The sequence below is a fragment of the Peromyscus californicus genome, unplaced genomic scaffold (genome assembly GCF_007827085.1).
Source record: "Peromyscus californicus insignis strain IS unplaced genomic scaffold, ASM782708v3 Scaffold_10__1_contigs__length_136768540, whole genome shotgun sequence".
NCBI classification, from domain to species: Eukaryota; Metazoa; Chordata; class Mammalia; order Rodentia; family Cricetidae; genus Peromyscus; species Peromyscus californicus.
The window spans coordinates 99,294,100-99,309,796 of NW_026294391.1; the positions used below are offsets into that span (position 1 = coordinate 99,294,100).

The window sequence follows — 15,697 nt, forward strand, 5'->3', positions numbered from 1 at the left end:
CATAGCTGTTGTATTTTCACAAACATCACCTAAATTATTTCACTTCATGACAGAAAAGGAGTTTACTATCCAATCAGATAAAATAACTCAGAACACAAACAAGGAGGATCATGAAAAACAATCTCAAAATGATTCTGAAATGGCCTCATTTTCTCAGTGCTTTCTAGGGAATCAGTTCAGTTACAGTGAAAGCAGGAACATACTTCCTCAGCGTCTGAGAACCTTTCCAGTGACCTGGCCACTGTGTATCTGAGTCTCACATGAAACTTAGTTTAAAAATGGCAACTCACAACAGACTTCTAAACACACATTTTCCCTAAAGCAAGAAGAATTTCCACATTCTGACTGCTAAAAATATTTTGAAGGGAACATTCAGAGTTCAAACACCCTTATTAACCAAAAGATTTCCTTCTTACTAATGTTTTTTAAAAAGATCCAGCTTTCCTTTACTCATTCCTCCTCTAAAAGAAAAGGATTCTGAACAATACTTCAAAAGAGCAGTTCATCATATCTCCTGGATTTTGTTTTTAAAGCTACATTTTATGTATTTTTGAAAATTCCAAACAGATTTTCCAATGTATTTCTATAGATATTTACTTAAAATACATTTCTAGAACAGCTGTTTGTAGAATACTATTTTCAACTTCTGAATATATAAGTAACTGCCCATAGAAGTAAAAGCCATCCAAATATGAATTTATCACAACTTGAATGAAAAGTAAGAAAGATGCAATATTGCTCATTCATTAATATTTATACAGAACTAGAAAGTCAAAGTCTTGGCTAGAAGACTCATTTGATGAACTATGAATGTTTCAAATTCTTCCAAAATAATACACAAAACATTTCCATACTTCCCATATCACAAACATTAAACATCAGCTTTTAAGCCATAACACAAAAGAAATCACTGTATTTCAGATACATAAAAATTCCAAAAATCTCATGTTAAACATTAAAGTTTCCTTATACAATCCCTTGGCTATACCTTCATAGTAATGATTAGATTTGCATTTAACACTTTAAATAAAAATACACTCCAGGAAAACAAAAACAATGGTAATGTGGGCATGCCAGCATCTTTAAACACAAGCAAGCTTGAGGATGTTTTTTGTTGTTTTTTTTTTTTTCTCAATCTTGTCAGTTGGGGGATGTTGCTATTTGCAATCCCCCTCCCACCTTTTGCCACACAGCAGATTCATGAATGAAATCCCACTTTAACATCCTATTTTCTCTCACTTACATGTATGCTGGAGAAAGTGGAGTTGACCTGGATGTTTTAAGCACAGGAACTGGGAATTTCCAGATAGCAGGAGAGCTCGTTTTCCATTTCAATGGCATGTTGTCACCACGGTACTACAATAAACAGCGTTTCCATAACAGACTACCAACTAGGACTTCCATTCCACAGTGTACTGACACAGCAGCCGCGGAGAACAAGCGAAAGATTCTGCCAGTGCCCTTAAACGGACGCCTCCAATCTGTACAATAGGACTGCAAGGTACCTCCTTTATATCCTCCTGTCCCCTAAAGCAATAAGATGATTCTATCCTTCCAACTCAACAATAGTGCCACCTCGTTAGGAAAGTGTTGATTGCAGTGTGTGTGTGTGTGTGTGTGTGTGTGTGTGTGTGTGTGTGTGTGTACACTGTACTGTGCATAGTACACAATGCAGCTTTACTTAATAAAAGCAGCTATAGGGCTTTAAAAAAAGGCTTGCAATACCATTGTTCTACCTTAACAGGGATACTGCAGCATTGTACTATGTTCTGCACCTATTAACCTGATTTCTAACCAATAGTAGCAGGAAAAAAAATAGATGGGTTTCATATAAGAATGAAACAACATACCTACTCAGAATACATTTGTCATCCTCTGAACATTCTTCTTTTGAGCTGCAACAATACAAATGGGATATAAACCTCAGCATAGCCTTAGGCCACAGCTAATAGAGATCAGTGACTAAATTCAGCAGCCTGCTTTCCTCCTGTGCAAGCTCTGGCCACACAATACAAGAATGCCATTATGGGAAAAGCCCATTTAAAAAATGCCAGGTCCTCTGTTTTCCAGTTAGAAGAAAGCAAAATATCAGAGCAAATATAAACTGCTGAAGAACTCTGCGCACTCTTCTAGTAGCTTCTGATTCAAGTTGCACTCCTTTCCCTATTTTTATTTCCAAGCCGGGATGAGCAAAACCTCATACATCTACAACATGCTGTGGTAACACGAATATCGCTGTCTTCGGCAGCAGAGTAGTACAGAATAGCATGCTCTTATTAGCAGTCCTCGGAGGGACGCTATCAACAATCTAATTCAATACTGCCCTCCCCTTCTTCCCCTTTTCTCCTCCCGCTCACCCCCCTTACTCCTCCTCCGCCCCCAAACAGCTCACAAATTGTCTAGAGGAAAGACCGACACTGCTGGCCAAGCAGGTGTCCAGCAGGGACCACTCCACGGCTCAGCAGCGCTCCAGTAACCTCTTGGGATTAGCGACTGTCAAAGAGGTTCCAAAAATTGAAGCTGCTCTGTAAAAGCAGCTTGAGGTATTCCATGAAAGCAATGTCAAATAAAGTGTTCATCTATATTGTTTTAAAATACTGCCTGAAAATTGTGTTGTAAATAATCCCAAAGTGATTGGGTGTTTTGCATTTTTGTTGAAAGCAGCAAAATAAATTCACAAAATTTCTATGCAATTTTCAAAAGTAAAAATAGGTTAAGTTAAATTAATATTGTGCACAACTCTTTCTTTATAAGCTGCTAAATATTACGTCTCATATGGGCAAGTTGCTGTCTCTAAATACCTACCTTCCCAACACCTATTTCTACTAAAAATAAAATTATCTTGTCTCCATCAATGCACACTTACTAAGGAAGAGCGCCAACTCTATAAAAGTCACTGTGTTTTAAAAACAATAACCACAACAACTAAGAGCTCATATTTATTCTTACACTCACTTCCAAACAATGAACAATAAACTTATACCTCCAGCCAAAAATTGTGGCTTTCAGAGATTCTTTCCAAATTGTCCCTGGTTTCTAAGGATTGAGACTCTGTCCCTTAAAAAGATTTTTTGTATAAAAACAAACAAACAAACAAAAACTACAGATGAATGTTTCTATAATAAGAAGCTACTTTCAAAAATCCCCAAACACATCATCTAATACACCAGAAATAGAGCATGAAAGCAGCTAGGATAATCACAGCTCCTTTTTAAAATTTAGCTCATTATGGAAGCAAAAAACATTTTCTATGAGATAGAAATACAGATATAGAAGTAGTATTTACATATACATTAATATCTGGAAAGACAAGGTTTATTTTGAGCACTGACCAGTAATCCATAAACCTTATAAATATTAAATTGACATCAGCTATCACTACCTCCTGTGTAATTTTTTATTCTATCATACATTAACTACTTCTCAAAAAAGCCAGAAAATTAAATTATATTTCTAACTTCTTTTAGTACTCAACCCAAAACTCTCTCAGTTAAATGAATCAAAGAGAAGAATATTCATCAACATCTTACCAGCCAAAATATACTTGATTAAAAAAATGGAAAAATATTCATCAACAACTTAGCAGCCAAAATATACTTGATTTAAAAAAAAAAACCTCACAAATACAAATATACCATAGTCAGTATCTCACATTGGAACATTCTATATTGTCTAGCAAAAAGGCCTCAGACACAGTCAGTAATGGCAAGTTGTTTGGAAGTGAAAGAAGGAAAAGCACATGTATAAACATACACAGACAAGCATGTATATAGAGAGGTGTATATACATGTATGTATCCAGCTTGGAATACCTCATTCAAGAATGAGTTTCTAATAAATTTCCAAAATCTGAAGCACATGCAGACATTTCAAAATAATAAAAATAAAATAGCAATATATTAGCTGTATATAAAAGGAAAAGAATATTTTAGAGAGGAGATTTGGACTTTAATGCTTATGACAATTCTACAAAGCAATAATTGCAAATGTGACTTCACCTTCTGAGAACAGTGATGCCCAGACTTGTATCAAGCCACAGTAACAAGTGTTTAAGTAGTTATCTGCCCAGAGACTCCTCAAAATTGCTGAACAGAAAACAGGGTAATAGTTTTACAACTTTCTAAAGTATACAGTTGATGATCACTTTCTTACAAATATCCTCGAGGTACCATTCTACTCTTAATCAACTGACTAAAAGAAAATCCTAACAAACGAACAAACACTGTTGTCTAGTATCATTAAGTGTCAAAGAAACCAATCAAAATCAATATGTCAATTTTCAGTCTAGATTTCTGAGAGACTTGGTGTTAAATAGAATTATTTTAATAATTTCTCAAAGTGAGAAAAAACTAAAACGCTTCCTTACATCCCATTTCATCATCCTTAAAGACTTGAAACCCACAAAGTGTTAGACATGATTGTGAGCATTTATTTACATTCAATTCTAGGTTTGGGGTTTAATAAGTTGCTATTTCTTTTGTATCTGTCACAATCAAATAAGCATTATCCAAAGGACATATGAAATGATTACTTTGAGTAGTAATATGGTCTGTGAATTATCATCTATTTCAATTTACTTAACACCATTCCTCATATATCATTTAGAAATAAACTTCACTCAGGTACAATCACCCCACTATAAATTAGAAGTATCAAAATTAACTAGATTTCACTCTCTTAGCAATGAGTCTGATAGCAAATATTGTGTGTAATCATAATTGCCATTATATCCCTGAATCCAAAATACTTGCATCTATATTAAAGAAAGAATGATTAAATATGCATTTAAAATATATTTGTACTCAGATTCAGCGAAGCACTACTTTGACACTGAGATTCATAAATGTCCCTCAATCATATCACAGGAAGCCCTAATTTCATTTACAGAACACTTGAATGCTATCACATAGCACCACATAGGACAGAAGGACAATCTATCTAATGGATATTCCAAGTATTTTATGAACATTAATTACTTAAGTACTTGTGAAATATGTATCTCAGAGATAAAATAGCCAGAAGACAATGATGGTTCTTGGTCAAGGCCATAGAAAGATCATTCTTGGAAAACTCCAACAACACAGAATCCTATGACTTCCAAAGTAGGAAAAGAAGATTTTTAGAACTGGTAGAGTCCTAGAAACCATCTTTTTCAGTATTCTCATTGCAGAGATGAAAAGTCTGAACTCAGAGAAGTTATTGAATCTATTGCCATTGTGCTGACTAGTGAAGATTACTCTCGATCTCCTAGTCCAGGATTACTTCTGTAGTGTTCCTAAAGTCTTTTCACTCAGAATATCCATTAGATGAATGCTTCTATCTGAAGTGAGCCACATCCTATAATTATCTCAGCATATCCTAAAGAAACAAGGGCAACTAAGAGATATTTAATTCTATTGCATGTCCACTGAAAGACAGAAATGGGACAGAATCACCCAAATGAAAAGGTATACATACAAAACCACATCTCAACTTTTAATTCTAGAATGTGTAGAAAAATGGTCAGGTGGAAAATAACTTAAAGAACGACTGAAGGCAGTCTTAGTATAGGGAAAATAGAGATAATACAGCTAATATTCTTGATTCTTTTTCTCAGTGTAAATATCCCTAAATAACTTATACATGTGAATTTTCTTACTGACTGCTACAGCCTGTCATATCAGTTCATCAAATGAATTCACTGATACTTAGGTTCCTAATTTTTCTCTCTATTACTTTCTTGGTAGGCCTAAGAACACATCTTTTCCTACCAATTTTTGTTTAATCTTGTGGTAGTTACAGTTAAAGACTAATAGCAGTAGATACAGTGTATGCAAGCAGGCATGATGTGATTGTCAATCTAGACTATCAATGTTATTCATGTTTTCCTGACAGGACTGTTATAGATCATGCTAAGATACATATGCCATTTATGTTTTACCAATTAATTAGTAAAAGTATGTAGATAGCAACCAAATCTGAAATCTGGCCAAGTAAGGAAAAAAATCACAATGGGAACAGCACATCAAAATTCTTTGGGGAAATAACTCTTCACACTTGTAGTTACATACATGTGGGCATGTATCTTTCATACACAGTAAGATTATATGTATTTGTGTATCTTAATTTGTTTTCGTGAACTTGAATACAAAATACTTAATAAATTTCTTCATAGATAACTCACATACACAGCCTTATTATAACCCAACTCAAATGTTTCTCATAGATACTACACTGGAAAATTCTATTTTGAAAATTTCCCTAAGAGAACTACATAGATACATACGGTTCCACAACAGATCTATAGAGATATACACAACTACAGCTATGACTACTCCTGACAGAGAACCATTATCTTATGTTCATATTCATGTGCAAGTGCAGAAAAATCCATTACTCCATATAGCATAAGTAATATGAAGAGCAGGATTCTTCAATAGCTCCAGTGGCTGTGAGTAGTATGTTATGCTGTGGTAGAACAGCAATATAAAGAGCTAGTATAGTGGTGGCACACAACTTTAATCCCAGCACCATGGAGGCAGAGGCAGACAGATCTCAGGGTTAGAGGCCAGCCTGGTCTACAGAGCGAGTTCCAGGACAGTCAAGGCTGTCTTGAGAAACCTGTCTTGAAAAATCAACATATATATATATGAATGTGACACGTGACATAAGAAACCAAAGAACAAAATTGTTGGCAAGGAAGGTAATGACTGTAAGGGGAATGGAAAGAGCATCCTGATTTTTACATAAAATATTTATAATTGGATGTCCTACTTGATTGGTATCTATATACTTTTACTAATTAATTCCTAGAACATATCAAAGAAGCTATAGGGCTAAGACAGGAGTTGGAGTGGGTGGACAAAGATACCCAGGGACTATATTAAGCAAAAAAGAAAATTCCAGTTGTTGAGGAACCAAAGAACCCACAGATTCTGACTCTATTTACTCTGCTGCTAAAGCTAAAAAAGATTAAATGTTAAATGGTTAAGTTCAGAAGTTCTTGCCTTCTCTGCTGCCTATCTTCTGAAAGTATCTACATTATTTACATCTTTCTTTTTTTCCTACCCTTCAGTATTTTAAAATATTCCCATCTGTTCAGAAATGCTTTAATTCCAAACTAGAATGTATTTACTAGGGGTGAGTAGTACTATAAATGAATGATGGAAGGGGGTCACTGAGGTGTGCTCTGGAAGATATATAGATACAGATATAGATATAGATATAGATATATACCTTGATCCTCAGCCTCTTACCCCCTCTTACCCCCTCTTAGACACTGTAATGTAAGCAGTCTCTATCAAATGCTTCCAACACCCTAATATTCTACCTTGTCTTACATATACAGGATTCAGCTGACCTTGAACTGAAACCTCTGAAATTAAACTGTTTCACTGAGGTATTTGTCACATTGATGAAAAATTGACCAGCCCAGATACCATCTGGATAAAAGTAGTACATGTTAAATAAAATCATCCATAATATATACTTATGTAACTAAAATAATCTATTGAAAAAGCTGTGCTTTTACCTCAAATAATAATCATTTATCTGGATAAACACCTCTTATCAACTTCCTAAAGATATCCTTAAATTACTTTGAGGGAAATAAGACAATAAATTTCAAAGCTTATCCAAACTAAAAAGCTATTTGAAAATGAGCAGTGTGGGATAGGGTATAGCTCAGTAAGAGAACATTGGCATACTCAATGCTCTGAGTTTGATACTGACCAGAGCCAACCATAATTAAAATAAAAATGTATAGTAAATTTGAATGAACAATTAAGAATATGGCTTTATTGAATAAAAATATTTATACTTTCAATATTTCAGGACTTTGTTTTCATTTTGGTAACTTTATATAGAAACAAAGCAAACAAAACAGAATGAAGAAAATAGGGCAGTCTTTATATTTGTAAATCTTTATATTTGTACTGTTTGGGTAAAAATAAATAATTTCTAATCATGATTATTTATGATGGTTGAAATTTTTCAATAATAAGTACATTGTATACCAAAAAGTGTACCAATTAAAGAAAATCAACACTTTCTATATTCTATACTATTTTAGAAATATCTAGTAATTTATAAAACCTGAGTGTCTGAAAGGCCTTTCAAATAGCAGAATGCTTCAACATTCGAATTTTAATTGATGAAATACTACTACTACTTTGAAAAATAAATACTTAAATGCAAAGATCTAGTGCATTCCCATGAGAACATTGGTGTTTTGGCTAAAACTGAGATTAGAAGATTACCTTATTATATCATCTCTTCCTCTCCCTGTTTAAAAATCTTATAGCGCAACTACAACAGATTTTTGGGTTGCCAGCAGTAAATCCTTTCATAGAAAGCTGATCCCAATGATAAATTAAATTACACAATACTATATCAATTTGCCATATAAAATGCTATGGTTTTCTTTTAATATTTTCTAGACTTGTTCATTAAAACTTTAAATTTCATATATATATATATGAAGTGTATATATATACACACACACACACACACATATATATATATATCCATTAAAAACTACTACTATCAAAAATTAAATGTTCACCGGGCAGTGATGGTGCACACCTTTAATCTCAGCACTCAGGAGACAGAGGCAGGCAGATCTCTGAGTCTGAGGCCAGCCTGGTCTACAGAGTGAGCTCCAGGACAACCAGGGAGATACACAGAGAAACCCTGTCTCAAAAGACAAAAATAAAAAAAGTAAAAGTTCATTTGGGTATGGGGGCATATACCTCTAGTCCTACCCCCTGGGCAACTGAGACAGGAGGGCTGTGAGTTTGAAGCTAGCTGGACTACAGAGTAACAAGACCAGGTCTATAATAAATAAAAGATTTAATTGTATAAAAAAGAGAAAAAAAAACTTCAAGAACTCCATCTCAAACCTGAACCTAATGACCCATTGTTATAACATGAAGTCCAATAGTTAAGGGGGTGGTCCCCATTATTTGCCTTGTATGGAAAACCCTAAAGACTCAGTAACTTAGTCAATATCTGTATTTTTTATGTGCATATTTCTAGAGCCTTCTCATTTTCTAATTTAGATTTTTCTCTTTTGTGATTTTGAGCACTCTAAAATAGGTAAAGGATATCAAAAATATGCTGGAATATGACAAATATATGGTGTTTGGTCTGCATTATAGAAGCAGGTTTAAACATTGCATAATTCATTTCCTGTCCTTTATCTCATGTTCTATTATTCATTAAATGCAATTTTGAGTAAAAATAGAAGGCATCCTCTAGGTTGACCCTACATATAAGCTAAAGGTAATCTAAATTTGGGTTTTCAACTTGCATTTATAAGTCTGTATACAATCACTAATACATTCAGAACTACTTCATGTCTTCAAAATCAAATATGTGCCTTAAATAATCAGTTATTTCTCACAGCATTCTGAAGCTGTATACCACTTCAAAATGAAGCACATTTTCCTTTTGTCTAGTATTAAGTAGTCATCATTCCTTCTTCAGCTTGATCTAAGTTAGAGATACTGCTGAACGTTTTTATTAGTCTTCCCCTAAAGAGTCTGAGCAATTTAAGTTCCTATGAAATTGCAAGATATTAAAGCCAAAATATTTATGCTTGGAGGTTTTTAGAAATACAAACTTTTGAGATTCAGATTTGTAAAGAATGAAAAATCTTGTAAACAACAAAACTTGAAGTAGCCAGACTGAGCTTAATCTGCTCCTGTAGATGATAGGGAAAACACTAGCAAATTTATTTTTTAAGACCATGCTTTCACATCAAATAAATGCATCTTTCTACCAAGGCCTCTTTAATATATTAGTCATGTGCATAGTGTTATATAAATACCTTATAAATCACAAATATCAAAATCAATAATTTACTGTTTAGTCAAAACCCCCTCGAGAGAATCTGCATGATAAATTAGTTGTCATGAGTAAGCACTGAAAACTTTGCTAAGTGTTACAAATACACGAAAGAGCACATGTGACCTGACTGCATGTCACCTTCAGCTTAATCAGACAAACCCAAATGAGAAGGAATACAGGGATGTTGCAAAGCTTTAACCACACAGCACTTTGGACAGCCTAATATTTTAGACATTCTTTAAAATTTTTTCAAATTAAAAAATCTAGCAAAATTTAGCTATTAAAATACCAAAACTTATTTTTCATTTTTTGTGACATTTTGCCACTGCCTTTTACCTTTTTCAAGACACAAGCCTTTCTAAAATACCTCACCATCTTCAAACTTCACAAAAACCACTGTGATAAGCTTCAGCTATAGACACGGAAATGGGCACAAATGCTGCCTTTCGTTCCTCACCCTTGCCTGCCCCGTCCCGACGGTCTTAGTTGATGTGCTTTGACAGAGAGCATAGATTCTACTGAGAGAAAGGTGTCCCTTTCCTTGGCTCGAGAGTCAACAGTGAGGCACAGCAAACGTTTATACCTTTAAGGCAAATGCTCTCAAACATTAGTGTATGAAGAATCACCTGGGGTGAATAAAATGTCAAACTCTGGGGGTGGGGACCCATACTCTGCATTTTAAACAAGTACTCAGACTCATTATCACACCAGGTCTACTAGGCTTAAGAAAAGGCTGTCTTAAGATGAAGGTAACTAACCTCTGCCCAGGATACCCAAGCTACAGTAATATTCAGTTTCCTCTCTCAATCACTGGACTCCCTTAGCACATCGAATTGGCTGCTCACCACTGTCAAACCAGTATCTACAGCCCTTATCTTGCCCTTCCACATTCAAGATCCTTTCCGGTCAGAGAAGTCAGAAAGCAAGGTGCCCAGCTAACAGAAGCAAACAGACAGATGAACAGTGGCAAAAAAATGGGAAGTACAGGAATTAGAAAACAAATATAGTACAAATTAGATTGATTATGCAATACATGTTTAAATGTTAAAAACTTGTTTTAAACTTCATCCATTAGCAAAAAAGGACAGAACAAGAGACCCATGGTATGGTTGCACTCTGACACTCATTAGCTTAATGACCTCAAGTGCTATTTCTCTCTTCTGTAAATTAGAGAAAAATGCTACTGTCTTTGTTTATCTCACAGCAATGATAAGAAAGCCAAATGAACTTAGGTTTGTGAACTGAAACTGAAAAATGTAAAACACAATACAATGATGCAAATATTATTAACACAATTCTTAATCAACAGACCCTAGACATCAATGGAAGTTTATTTGACAACTGAATGTCTTCAAATACCTCAGGGTCTCTTATTAAATAAATTCTTATCAGAAAAAACAGGTACAGGAAAATGTAGACCCTTAGACATACCCTGAAGCTGCTTTTTTGAATATATCCTTGAAATCGGCTTGTTTTAAAGACAATTGCCTCCGTCTCCTGAAAGTGGAGTGCAAAAAAAAAAAAAAAAATCTGGTTAATTGTGGCTTTATTGTATTTGGTTCAATTTTTCAATGCATACCCTGAAAATATTTAATGTAATTTAATAGGCTATATTTATAAATTCTGAACACTTAAGGTCCACAGAACAATTTAATACTATATAAATTAGTTTTACAAAATGTAACATAGAAAATCATAAGATTCCATTTGTTTTTAGAAGCTTTCTTAATGTTTCAGAAACTATAAAATGCAGACTGGCATTAAGTATAACATTGATTTGCAGCTGATCTACAAGACCAAGCTAATCAAATTAGCATAGAAAGAAACATTTTTTTAATAGATATACCCTCGGCCTTTGGAATGATTTGTCATTTTTTAGCTTTTTATGCTTAAAGGTCAGCTCTTTTCTGATAAACTGCTTTGCCATAAAGACCAGAAAGCAAATGACAGACATTCTAATCTTTCAGAGAACATATGGCTAATGTTCTTTTAGGATAATTTACTACCTTTTCCCCTTATTTCCACACGGCTTGTAATTAGTAAAAACAGGTAAATAGATGTACAGTCTCCTGTACAGAAAATTTGTGGGATTTTTTGTGACATTTTCTCATCTAACTAGCTCCTTTAGGACACACACACACACACACACACACACACACACACACACACACACACACACACACCCTCAACATTGGACAGACATACTTCTGGTAGTGCCTCCAGAATGCAGTTTTAAAAATAGAGACTACTACAGAAACACTGCAGTATATGCTGACAGTCAATTCTCCTAAAAAAATTACAATTTGCTGGCAGATGTTTGAGGCACTCCAACACAATGCATAATTTATTTGCATTTATTGCATTGATGTTGCTATCGGATTATACAAAACAAACATTAGCCTTACCTAATATTTTCCTCAAATAAGCCACCTCAGATATTTTATTCTGGATCATTTCACAAGTACTAGTGCATTATTAAAGTCATAACTAAATCAAAGTCTAAGAGAATCTTTAAAAAGACCTTGACAAAGACATTATCCAAATAGCCTCTTAAGTGGAAGGGCTCTCTACAAAAAAATGACGGTTGTAGAGAATTTTATTTCTTTGTGAAAATGGCATATTCAAGATAGCATCTCTTTAATGGCAATACTATTTCAAAGCTTACTTTAAAAATGCTATACACATAAATATTATGGTTGAATAATAAAAAGGTATAATAGGTTAAATTCACATTTGTCATTACTTTCTTATTAAGCCTTGCCAAGAAAATGCCAATTCTATTACCCCTGTGCTTAAAATATACTAAAATACCTTTAAATACATGTTATTTTATATTCTTATTAATATTATTCCTTTTCTTTGTGTATGTAAGAACAATCTGGTGTGCCACCTTCTGGTGACTAAGTGAAATTATCTATTTCCACACAAGTCACTATTCTTTATTTTAACTTTTAAAAATACATATTTCTCAACCTGCATTACATTTAGGCTATATAAATAAATGCATTCCACAGTCTGAAGTAAAATAAAAATTCCTTAGAGGTTTTGTAAAAAGAAATCAAGCTGTACACACGCTCCCTATGATTTTTACATGGTTACCAATATGTCTCCTGAATTCTACAATACATATAAAATTGATTTTTATATACCGCTTCACAGCCACAGCTCAAAATAACAGGCTTGCTATTTTAATGAATAAGTAACAGTAGTAAATAAAGGAAAAGAAAGGTCTCTTACCAATAAGCCCATTTTTCTCTTAAGGTTTGAACTCTCATCATTTGTCATGTTCTTGTGGATCCCTCTCTCATCAAATTCTCTGGAGTTTTAAAGTTAAGAGCTGTGATGCACAGCTAGGCTCTGCTACTACACAGTAGCGCACCCCAGTGCATCTGCCTGGTATAACACTTCAACTGTAGCTCCCAGAAACAGAAACAAGCTTTTTAAATGCAAACGCCTGTCCTGCACACCTTGGCTTGGTAAGAAATTACAGTCAGTGTAGTTGAACTGTTTATATTTCACATCTAAACTCCTGATCAGATATGAAAATGAGAACCAAGTGAATCCAGAGCTTGACAAACTGAACAGGAGCAAAAAGCTCATCTTACAGCAGAGGCAGGGTAAGACAAATGCTAGCACCAGGAGCTCTGACTCGGGCAAAACATGTTTATCTCAAAATAACCTTATTTTTGCAAGGATCACTATCTTATTATTTGTAATATGGTCTTAAGTCTTTATTATCCTTCACACTTTCCTCTCTATTACAGACAGTAATAAATCCTAGCCAATCATTAAATACTGTATTTTTTCTCTTACACCAATTTTCCAGGAATCCACCTCCTATTGGTTTGTCTAAACAAACAAGATACTTCAAAAAAGACATATGTAACTGTTCTCCCTGCATCTCCCATTTTAATTCTTCATTCGTATTATTTCTGAATCACTCTTTTAAATAAAGCTACATGTGATAAAAAAATTTTAGTATTCAGTGAGTACTCAAAATTCATTTATTTTTGGAATTATCTGTGTTACGTACTATGCTTACTGATACTGATATATAAGTGAATGAGACACAGTTCTTTTGATCTTAAGAAGCTCCGGACTGAGTGAGGGAAACAGGCAGAAAAACATGGTAGAGAAGCTTCAGTAGCATAGAACCAGGGTACCAAAGCAGAGGAAGAATGAAAATCCGGCTGCAACTGAGGCTAAATACAGACTTAGAGCTGGCGGCGGCTGAGTGACCGCAAAGAAAGTAGTAGTGTTGAGGGATGTGGATTTTAAGGCATACAAAAGACCACACAGCAGAAGACAATGCATGACAGTGAAAAGATTTGCATTTTACCCTTTGTGTTATGAGGAATCATTTGTTGAGTGAGTGGATGGATCAACAGTAGAATTAATCAGGCAGTAAGTGCAGTAAGGATCCACTACACAGTGGCTGGCTGGCTCGTTCAGCTTATTGCTGTTACAGCCCGGACACAGCACATTGTCATTCTCTCCATCATACCCAGTTTTCTTTGTTCTTTCTTGTTTTTGCTCTACAGGTCCTCCTGGCATGGAATTTCCCCCACCCAGTCTCCTTTTCTGAGAGAAATTCATCCTTGTAGATTTACCTCATATTGTACTCTTCTCTGTGATATCGTCAATTTTTTCTTAAGAGGGACTATGCATTATTCTAATGTTTAGCATATAATATATAAAAAATCACTTTGATCCTATGCTCATTATATGAAACAGAATTGATTAAAAGGGTGACAATAAGGACAGAGAGCAGGGAATGGGGCCAAGTGAGCTCAAGAAACCCACTTTCCCAGATTTCAAAGTACACACTACTTTTAACAACTTCCTAAACCATGCTCAAATCTCAAAGGAGAATATCAGAATTGTGGGAGAGATGGGCCTGTTAGGAGGTTCCCTTCATTGCTAGCTGTGTCATATCTCGTACTTCAAAAATTTTAGAGAACAGATGAAAGATGCCAACAGAATAGCTGAAAGACGGACAAGTGACCTTTAGAAAACAGCTGTTAAGTTGGGGGAAACTGTGACTATGTTTAATCACTTGCAGTAAAGCGAAAGTATTCACCTTGAAGGCATACAAGAAACTAAAGGAATTCATGAGGACCACAGAAAGAGATGGGAAATGGGTGAATTATTTGATCTTGCTTCAAAATCTTCAGGGCTGGGCTGTAAAGAAGAAAATCTGAGTGTAAGAAGAGAGTGGTATTTTTTTTTTTTTTTTTTTTTGGTTTTTCGAGACAGGGTTTCTCTGTGTAGCTTTGCGCCTTTCCTGGGACTCACTTGGTAGCCCAGGCTGGCCTCGAACTCACAGAGATCCGCCTGGCTCTGCCTCCCGAGTGCTGGGATTAAAGGCGTGCGCCACCACCGCCCGGCCGAGAGTGGTATTTTTTAAAGGGTTAACTGTTTTGCTAGGAGATTAATATAGGGCAAGGAAGTGTCCTTAGGTGTGTGAATATCAATATTCTCACCCTATGGAATCCTATCTCATTACCTCCAACGTCAAATACTCAGTAAGTATTCAAGCTTTGTTTCATCCTCTTTATGGATGCATGATGCCTTAAGATTTATTCAATGAGGCAAAAACCATGATGTTTTCATTTATGTCAACAATGAAAAAATCTTTTCATCATAATCATTGGTTTTATGTTCAAGTTAATTAAGAGGAGGCAGCCAATAAATTAAAAAAAGTAGCTAATACTTGAAAGTGTATGCGCTCTGACTTAAGATTTCCCAGATAAAAGCTGTCCACATACCCTTCTTTTTTATTGAGAGCTTTATACTAATTTGTAAGAAAAAATTAAATACAGAGGAAAAAAGGAGTATGTAACTTTGGAAATGTGCCACATCTCAAATAA

General features: G+C 34.8%; 1 protein-coding gene and 1 long non-coding RNA gene across 8 annotated transcripts in view; one reads left to right on the top strand and one right to left on the bottom strand.

Moving 5' to 3' along the window:
- Klhl13 (kelch like family member 13) overlaps positions 1–15,697 on the bottom strand; it is a 165,694-nt gene that overhangs the window by 58,859 nt on the left and 91,138 nt on the right. Inside the window, exons 1-2 of one of the 6 annotated variants that reach the window (XM_052738056.1) lie at positions 13,065–13,188; positions 11,259–11,324 (exon numbers count right to left, since the gene is read on the bottom strand). The exons of 1 other annotated variant lie outside the window; for it this stretch is intronic. In XM_052738056.1, coding sequence (XP_052594016.1) covers positions 11,259–11,324; positions 13,065–13,105 — 107 coding nt within the window. In that variant the 5' untranslated portion in view covers positions 13,106–13,188. Of the gene's footprint in view, positions 1–1,243; positions 1,452–1,850; positions 2,277–10,284; positions 10,307–11,258; positions 11,325–13,064; positions 13,189–15,697 lie in introns of those variants that run through there. 4 more of the 6 variants (XM_052738047.1, XM_052738081.1, XM_052738072.1 and 1 more) reach the window with 4 other exon arrangements.
- LOC128110187 (uncharacterized) overlaps positions 1,403–15,697 on the top strand; it is a 112,874-nt gene continuing 98,579 nt past the window's right edge. For both annotated transcript variants that reach the window (XR_008218139.1, XR_008218140.1), the window contains exon 1: positions 1,403–1,501. This is a non-coding gene — a long non-coding RNA (uncharacterized LOC128110187). The remainder of the gene's footprint in view (positions 1,502–15,697) is intronic.